The 9,479-nt window shown below is 49.0% G+C and overlaps 1 protein-coding gene across 1 annotated transcript in view; it reads right to left on the reverse strand.

The window, feature by feature from the left end:
• The window catches only part of amot (angiomotin), a 13,973-nt gene that overhangs the window by 1,251 nt on the left and 3,243 nt on the right, over window positions 1–9,479 (reverse strand). Inside the window, exons 2-12 of the mRNA XM_008333487.3 lie at window positions 8,152–8,212; window positions 6,186–7,215; window positions 4,682–5,318; window positions 4,182–4,326; window positions 3,645–3,737; window positions 3,416–3,561; window positions 2,277–2,426; window positions 1,990–2,186; window positions 1,528–1,656; window positions 969–1,201; window positions 642–896 (exon numbers count right to left, since the gene is read on the reverse strand). Of these exons, the coding sequence (XP_008331709.1) occupies window positions 642–896; window positions 969–1,201; window positions 1,528–1,656; window positions 1,990–2,186; window positions 2,277–2,426; window positions 3,416–3,561; window positions 3,645–3,737; window positions 4,182–4,326; window positions 4,682–5,318; window positions 6,186–7,215; window positions 8,152–8,212 (3,076 nt within the window). The remainder of the gene's footprint in view (window positions 1–641; window positions 897–968; window positions 1,202–1,527; window positions 1,657–1,989; window positions 2,187–2,276; window positions 2,427–3,415; window positions 3,562–3,644; window positions 3,738–4,181; window positions 4,327–4,681; window positions 5,319–6,185; window positions 7,216–8,151; window positions 8,213–9,479) is intronic.

Below are 9,479 nucleotides of genomic sequence, written 5' to 3' on the forward strand. Positions count from 1 at the left end.
ACTTGTGAGCATCGACTACTGGTACGATCGTCTACTAGTAATATCGCCTTTTGGTACGATCGCCTACTGGTACGATGAACTACTGGTACAGTCAGCTACTGGTAAGATCGACTACTGGTACAATCAGCTACTGGTACGATCACCTACTGGTACGATCGACTACTGGTACGATCGCCTATTGGTACGATCGCCTACTGGTACGATGAACTACTGGTACGATCGACTACTGGTACGATCGCCTATTGGTACGATCGCCTACTGGTACGATGAACTACTGGTGCAGTCAGCTACTGGTACAGTCAGCTACTGGTACGATCGACTACTGGGACAATCAGCTACTGGTACGATCAACTACTGGTACGATCGACTACTGGTACGATCGCCTATTGGTACGATCGCCTACTGGTACGATGAACTACTGGTACAGTCAGCTACTGGTACAGTCAGCTACTGGTACGGCCAACTACTGGTACGGTCGACTGCTGGTACGGTCGACTGCTGGTACAACCGTCTACTGGTACAGTCGTCTACTGGTACAATCAGCTACTGGTACGATCAGCTACTGGTACGATCGACTACTGGTACAGTGGTTATAGGGCGAAGTATCAGCAAGAATCATAAACGTTCCGCCCTGAACTGACCTGCGATGCGGTCAGGGATGTAGACGGGGCTGGGGCTGGACAGACGGGCAGGGAGGGTCATGCTCTGCAGGGCAGGAGTGCTGGGTTTGCTGCCCTCCTGGTTCTGACCCTTGTCCGTCTGGGTGCAGCTGTCCCTGCTGCCCGTCTTCGAGTGACCTGCGGTCATGGGGGTGGAGGGGAGGACGGGGGAGGGAGAGGAGGAGATGGACTCCGTCCTGAGAGAGTCTGCACGGAACTCTGGACCCAGCAGGACCCCTGGTGGAAGACAGAGGGCGTCAGTGGACGGGGTTCAAACAGCACCTGCTCTCACGGCTCTGTGGTTTTTACCCAGACTTCCTTTCCAGCTGCTGTCCCTGCGCTCTTCAGTGATTGGTGAGCTGCTGAGTCCCAGACTGTGGGACAGAAGTCCCGAGCCTCCGGTGTTAGAGATGGACATCAGGGACTTGGAGGGTCTCATGGTGGACGGCAGGTCCGACTTGATGGGCTCCTTCCTGGAGCGCTGGTGGAGAACCTTGATCATGGCGTCTTTCTCTATGATCTGGGCGTGAAGATTCTTTATCCTGAAACGGTTAAAGAGACATGAACTTTATAATACAGTACTGACACAGTACTGACACAGTACTGACACAGTACTGACGCAGTACTGACGCAGTACTGACACAGTACAATAATCTACTACAGCACATATTGAATGTTTTTCTGGCCTTAACACTTGCTCATATTACATGAATGTTTTTCTGGCCTTAACACTTGCAGACTTTCCAGGATCCTCCAGCAGAGGGAGCCATAAGTAACAGGCTCTGTGGCCAATTCTACCAGGAATCTGCTGACCTGACTGAATTAGACAGAGGGGGGTGTGTGGGGGAGGGGTGGGGGGGTGGTTTACCTGCTCTCCATGTCCAGGCAGCGTCGATTGGCCATGAGGATCTCCTCCTCCTCCTTCTGGATCCGAGCCTCCACTGACGTGTCGTAGCTGCTGCTGGGAGAGTGGCTGATCACTGCTGCAGATGTGTCCCTGCAGAACAACATTAGAACTCTTACAAGACTCTCCCTCGAACAGAAAAAAGGTCGACATCAGCAAAAACAAAAAAAAACAAAGCCCAGAACCAGCGTTCTCCAGGTTCCTCTGAAGTATTTTGTTGTGTTTCTGCGTCTGTGTTGCCATGGTATCACTTAATTAGAAATGATAAGTGGTTTGATGACATCATATCCTGTTCGACTGACAGGATATTTATGTCATACATCAGAACATGAGGTCTGGTTTGAAATTGCGCTCCCTGCTGGCTGGACGTGAACATGCAGATCTGCTGGACGATGAAAATCCTCGGGTGTATTTCCTGTGTCCTACCTCTGGGTGGCGACTGAAGCGGCTGCGTCCAGAGCGAACTGCCTCATCACGCTCTCCTCCAGGTACTTCTGCTCCCACTTGGTCATGTCGGCCTCCAGAGCCAGGATTCGCTCCTCCTTCTCCCTCAGGTGCTCCATCAGTACTGTGGCGTTGTACTCCGACGGTACTCCGCCGTTACCCTGGGAGTTGCCCTGACGCTACACACATGAAGGACATGAAGGACAATGAGACGCTGGACCAGCAGACACAACAACATTAGTCAGTGAAACACTGCACGGTGGCTCCACCTGCTGCATCCGCAGTGACTCCAGTTCTCTCTCCAGTCTGGTCCTCAGTCGGTGCTCCAGCTGCTCCCTCTTCTCACAGGCGGCCTGCAGCTGAGCCAGAGCCTGCTGCATCCGCTCCACCTTCTCCACATACACCTGCTTCTTCTTCAGCTGCAGGGGGGGAGGCAGGGGAGGCAGGGGGGGGGGATAATAAAGAATGAAATGTCAAAGTCAATGTATGAACACTGTGGTTTTGGTCGTTTCCAGTGAATATTAAAAAACTCTTTCATTGTTAATAAAGTTCTATCTAGAAACAAAAAAATGAGAAAGTTACACAAGACGTAAAACATGAGGAAACGTTGCAAAAGTACAAAAATAAAACAATATAAAATATATAAAAATATAGACAGAGACATTTAAACACCACACATTAACCGTCGATGACGTGACGGCCACAGGGTGCAGTACCACGTTTTCAACGCTAATTCACCACGTAACATTTAGAGGGGCGCTGTTTCACACATCACAAACCGCCCTTTCACAGCGCGAGAGGGGACGACCGCCACTCCTCCTCCCTCCTCCCTCCCTGTCGCAGAGAGAAACACCGCACATAAACTGAAAAAAAAAAAAAGTATTAAAAAGGAAGTAAAGACAGTGAAAATACTAGAGTACAACTTTACTCTGTTCAGGAGGAAACATTCTGTAAAACCACCAGGTCAGCAGGGGGCAGCGGTGTCAGACAGCCGAGCAGCTCCAGTCCAGCAGTGAGGCAGCAGCACACACAGATTTTCCACTTTAAACTAAAACAGTGGTTACCAGGAGACACCAGCAGAGGGCCAAGAACTCCCAGCAACAGGAAAGTGACCTGATTTAAATGGTTCTCCACCAAAAACCAGGCCAGAGTTTCTCAGGCTGCAGATCGTGTGTGTGAATTTACACAGGATTGTACTTTTTACAATTTAAAAAAAAAAAAGTATATGTTTTTTCATGGTAGAGCTTTAGAGCTGTGTTTCCCAACGTGGGGGGCGGGGACCTCCAGGGGGCGCAGAGCTTCAACATTTTCTTAATTCACTGATAAATTCACACTGATTTCTCTCTCGACAGGAATTCATTTGAAAGTGAGTTTTGAAGCTCAGGTCATGTGACCCGACAGTTCCCACCTCTTCTTCCAACTTGACCACCTTGGCCTGGGCGTTGTTCAGAGCCTGGTCCCTGATCTCGATGTGTCTCCTCTGGTCCTCTGTGGTGGAGCGCAGAGAGTTCAGCTCCATCTCCAGCTTCTCCTTCTCACGCAGCGTCTCCTTGTCTGAAAACACACACGATTCTCAACACAAAAATGTCGCTGTTCAAACGTGTGCGTGTGTGTGTGCGTGTGTGTGCTTCACTCACGCTGTATAAGCAGCTGTGAGATGGTTTTGCGGTTGTCCTCAGATCCTTCACACTCTTTAGCCGCCAGCTGTTTGTTGGCCGTCTCCATGCGCTCTGAGAAACAAAAATAAAAGAAATATTAAATGTTTCTAAACGTTTGCGTCACTTCCACCGTGGGACAAACAAACTTCTGACTCTGAGGGTTTTCTTCTCTCCGACTCCGTGTCTGTCAGTGATTCACCGCTGGGACCTGGTCGCACGGTGAATCATAACAAAACAAAATCAAACAAATGATTTGGGGGTTTTTTTCGAGGATGAGTCAACGCTGGAAAAATGAAGCTGCTTTTTATTCACTGACTTCAAGATGGACGTTAAAAATGACTGAAGGACACGACCTCCACTGACATACAAACATAAATATATATATATACATATATATGTTTATGTATCATCTGCTATAAATGACTGAGTAGAAAACCGTCCCTACAGAGAGACTACGTTCAGTGGGGGGTCTGGTGGGGGGTCGGGGGGGGGTTATTGCCCCCACTGCTCTCTCACCTCGGAGGTCTCTGTTGAAATCGTGCAGTCGGCGGACCTCCAGCTCCAGTTTGTTCCTCATGGTTTTCTCCAGAGACTCCCTCTTGGAGGAGGACTTGGCCAGGTTCTCGTAGACCTCCGACACCAGCTGGATCTCTGTCTCCAACTGCCCACAGCCACAGAGGAGGGGGGGGGGAGGAGTATTATTAGAAGAGTGTGTTTGAATTAACTGACCTCACAAAAAGTATAGACAGAAAAAACATTTTGTGGTTCTGGACTGAAATACCACAGGGTGTTTGTACTGCAGTACATGTTGAGTACTACCAAGTATTTAGTTAATCAATGGTTTTTTTTAATTGAATTTAAATGAGGAAACTCAACGTCTTTTTTAAAGACTTTTCCAGGGTTTCCAGAAACCAGGTATTTGGTTTAAATCCAGATCCTTCTCCAGGCGACTACACGTACTTCACGTACTTTGACGTGTACTCTGTGGGTGATGAAGTTTTTTTTTTTTTTTTTACCTTGTGCAGTTTGGTGACCTTTTCGCGGTACGTCTCCATCTCCTGCCTCATCATCCTGTTCTCCTCCGTCAGCATGTCCACCATCTGGTGGGCACGAGCCATCATGGCAAAGGGCTCCCCCTGCAGGTGGGAGAAGGAGTGCGGGTGGGGGAAATGTCCAGCTTGAACAGGCATCTGGAGCTGGGGGGCCACAGGTCCCTGAAGCTGTTGTAGCTGTTGTTGTTGTTGCTGTTGTTGCTGTTGTTGTTGTTGCTGGTACTGATGATGTTGCTGCTGCTGCTGCTGTTGCTGATGCTGCTGATGCTGCTGCTGATGGTGCATCCTCGGGGTGGAGCCATAATGATCATGTGGGTACCCATGGGCCCTCTGTATGGGGGGGTGCAGGGGCCCCAGGTTGAAGGGCTCGCTGGCGTGGTGTGACCCAGGGCTGTGTGGACTCCTGGGCCCCAGGCTGTGGAAAAACTCCCCCGTGTTCTGTGGGTGCTGGTGGTGGAAGGAGTGGTGGGAGGAGGTGCTGAGCATGCTGCTGAGGGTGGAGGACTGGGCGCGGGACAGAGAGCCCACCGAGGTGACGGAGGAGGTGGGACTGTGCTGGTGCAGGGGCCGCTGGGAGTGGACGGAACCTTCTTTGGTGGACCTGAGGACAGAGAGAAGAGACCAGGGTTCAGCTGATCCTGGGTCAGATCAGAGGAGATTTAGAGACGACGACTTCAAAGTCAACGTTCTGCTCCATCGTGACGTTTGTCATAATCTGTAACCGCGCTCTAATCCACCTGTGGGGGGGGCTGTTCCCTCTGTCAGGTGTTCCTGCCTCTAGTCCTCAGAAGAACCAGATCAAGTCCTGACATGTCTGGACCTGATGATGATCAGAACTGTTTGGCTCATGATTTAATGATCCTCAGTGGAACAGGACCGACAGGCTCCGCTCTTCTCCGCCCCCTCTGCCCCCCCTCCACCCCCCCCGACAGAATCTGAGACTCAACATTTTTATCTTTTATTTCTGAAAATCGTGTTCTGGAAGGAACTCACAGGGCGGGAGTTAAGACGCAGCAACAAGCGGTTAAATGATTTGACATTTATGTAACTGATGGACCGGGGGGAGTTGGGGGGGGCAGCTTAAATAAATTGTTTTTTGAACGGCTGACTTCCTCTTTATCCACACTGTGACGGTGAGAGGCTGGAGGACCTTCCTGGTTCTTCGTGTCCACGTCAGCGGCCGCGTCTCTAACGTCAAACTCTTTGACAGTTTCACTTAATGTAAAAAAGAGAAAGTCGTGACTACGGACGGACGAAATGGAAAGAAACGACAGAGAAAGACAGAGTCTGTCCCTCAGTGATTCTTCACCAACATCAGAGTTCTCATCAGGAATGAAAATATGAGAAAATATCAATTAGAAACTGACAGTAACTCAACAACACACACACACACACGTGAAACTGACAGTAACTCAACAATATTTGGACACACACACACATGCTGTAGAAGATGAAAAAAGTTTCTGACCTGAACGATCCGTACTCGGGCGGGGGCTGGTACCTGACAGGCAGCACCTCCCTGGAGTGTTCCCTCCCCCCTCTGTGCTCCTGGTAAAAGTGTCCCCCTGGTTCCTGCTGCTTCGTGGGTGAGCCCATTCCTTTAAAGGGGTAATCTGGGGGTGGGCCTCGATGCTGAGGCTTGTAGAAGTCCCCTGGAGGACCAGGAGGGGGCAGCTGAGGGGAGAGCGGGGCACTAGTCACGGGTGCGTGGGCCTTGACCCCACTGGTGGCCAGAGAGAGCTGCATCAGCCGCTCACTGAGGGAGCGCACGTGTCCCTGCTTCAGGTCCTTCAGCCCGTCGTCCTGGTGAACCTTCCCCGCTCCGCTCACGCGTTGGACGGTCGGACGGCCCTCGGTGCGCACCTTGTTGTTGGTCATCCCAGTGACATAGAAAGCTGCCCCCACGGAGGCAGGTAGAGGGGGCTGCTGAGGCTGGTTGTTCTGCTGCTGAGGCTGAGGAGGAGGAGGTCCGTGGCCTCGGAAGTACTGGGACTGCACCTTGGCCTCCTCGTACGTGGGGAGGTCCTCGGGGTTAAGGCACTGCCCTTGGTTTCCACCGCCTCCACCGCTACTACCACCTCCACCTCCAATACTACCGCCCCCTCCTCCCCCTCCCACTCTGGAGGAGCCCAGCTTCTCCAGGCCGCTGTCCGTCTGCAGCTCTTGTCCCTGGGGCTCCTGACGGGCGATGTGGGGGCTCATGGAGTGGTCGTCAGACGGACCAACCTGACCCTGCCCTCCGTAAACCACTCCTCCTCCACCTCCAGGTCCTGCTCCTCCTCCACCTTGTTGTTGCTGCTGCTGCTGCTGCTGCAGTACATAGTTGCGGTTCATCTGCTCCTGCAGGAGGCGCTGCAGTACGGTGCTCCCGCCGCCTCCTCCTCCAGCGCCCACGCTGTTGTTGCTGTTGGATGACTCCTCGGCCGCGGCCCTCATCTCTGCCTCGCGCCGGTCAGGCACCACATGGAAAGACAAGCTCCGCCCACGGTCGACACTCCCTGAAAGAGAGAGACAGACAGAGGAGTGGACGCAGTTGGACAGAGAGGAGACAATGTTCATAACAAGAGGAACAAAGTCAGGATGGACAAAGAAGAGGAGGAGAAGTGAAAAAAAGTCATTGACCATCCACCAGCATCGAACACCAGCCCTCACACACAGAAGACCCTCCACTGCACAACAGTCAGACTCCACACCAGCAGCAAAACTGCCAATTTGAGACAGTGTGCTAAACAGATTGAAATATTAAATTAAAAATATATGTAAAAAAGTAATTAATAATAATAATAATAAATAAAAACTTCCCTGAAGCAAAAATGTTTCAGAAACTGATGTCAGCAAAAAAAAAAAAAGGTTGTGTTGTTTGTGGAACAAATCTTTGATTCACTGCAGTGAGTGTTGTTTTGATTTATAGTCAACCAGATGACAGACCGGGTCAATCATCAGACAGTTAACTAACTAACTAACTAACTAACTAACTAACTAACTAACACACATTTCCCACACATCAACCCCAGAGATTTGAAAATGTCTTCAGTTTGTGATTAAATTGTTAATGAGAAAAGGCAGAATTTTCATCTTCACTTCAACATGTAGTGTTGTACCGGTGAAAACCACAAGGTGTCCTCAGTCAAACTGACAACAGCCGATAAATAAATACTGTAATCTCTCCTGTATCAATCTCCTCGGTTATTGATCAGTTATTGATTTTTTTAATCACCAATTCCCAGTCCAATATTCCTGGTTCTTTTTCTTTTCTTTCTTGTCATTTCACAATAAATCGCAATATATCGTATCATTGCGATACGTGTTGTTTCTGTCCAACACACAGCCCTGTTTATACTGTTCACAGCTAGGTGGCGTGACTGTGGTTTTCCTCTGACAACATCACATGTTCGTGTGACACTGTGTTCCACAAAGTAAAGAGAAATGATTACATCTAGCACTTTCTGTAATTCTTCTCGCTCTCAGTGAAGAAGAAGCTTTTTTGCGAAACATCTGTAGGTGAATAAAGAATATTCAAGAAAAGAGACAAATGTCAGCATCAACCAGGGGGCAGCACATCACAACAAAGACAGATAATGACCATCACATTCACATTCCATATGTCATAGGTCAGTGGTTCCCAAAGGTTGGGGTGAGGCCCCAGAGTGGCACAAGGCTGGACGTGGTTTTATCTGCGGTGGAGAATTTTCTCTGGTTTGTAACTGAATTTACTGTATGGTCAATGACAATAACAATAACAAGGGGGCGCTGTAGGAGAAGTTTGGGAACCACTGCTATAGTTCAACGTCTGAAGTATTGGTTTATGAAGCTGCAGTTCCACCAGTTACCAGCGCACGTTCAGGCTACCTGAGCTGTGAGCGCACCCTGCAGGATCTCTGTGTATAACATCTGAATACAAAAAGTATTCAGAGGTAGAGGCAGGTAGGTGGCGCTAATGTAGCTGCGTGTGGAGGTATACCAGTGTAAAGTGTAGTTAGTGATTTATTACCTTTATTTTCTCCTTCTTACACACGGTTTGAATATTTAAAAAACAAACAAACAAACAAACAAACATCTTCATCATCACTTGTTATTCTAAACTGTTATAGTTTCTAATCTCTACCACGTCTACAAACCGGTTCAAACCTGGTGTGAAGCTAAACACAAACATCTGTCATGAGTATGAAGAGTCCACAGAGACATATATGTACTCATATATGTGTGTTTATATTCAGATCCAACGAATCCTCTGATCTCTGGAACCAGGAACTGTTTAAAGTTTCACTGAAGTCCAATAATAATATCGTCTCTCATTCTTTAGCGGCACGCTAACATGACGCTACATGAATCCTGTCATTTTCTCACACTGCCACATTCTTTGGCCATCGCTCACTCAACCTGTGGATCATTACTTATATTACAAAATAGATTCAATATGATATATTCAGTTTTTCCTTCTGTCAGAAACTAAAAACAGTCGTTTTTCCACGGTCCCTAAAAACGAATTCAACGTCCACTTTGTCAAAATGAAATGAGTTGCAAATGTTGTTGTTTACGTCCTGAGCGTTCGTTGGAAAAGTAACATCCGAGGTCGGGAAGAACGTCAAACCTGACAGAAACTGAGGCTGAATCCCTGACGGTCGCTCCTACCTGTGTGGTTTCCTCTCATAAATCCAAAGAAAAAAAAATCTAGAAGCTCCGTCAGCAGTGGTCTGAGCGACTCTGTCGTTAGCACCCACACCTGCCTGTCTGTCTTATACAGGTTTGAAGTGACGCACCT

Source organism: Cynoglossus semilaevis, chromosome 19 (genome assembly GCF_000523025.1).
Source record: "Cynoglossus semilaevis isolate Cse_v1.0 chromosome 19, Cse_v1.0, whole genome shotgun sequence".
NCBI classification, from domain to species: Eukaryota; Metazoa; Chordata; class Actinopteri; order Pleuronectiformes; family Cynoglossidae; genus Cynoglossus; species Cynoglossus semilaevis.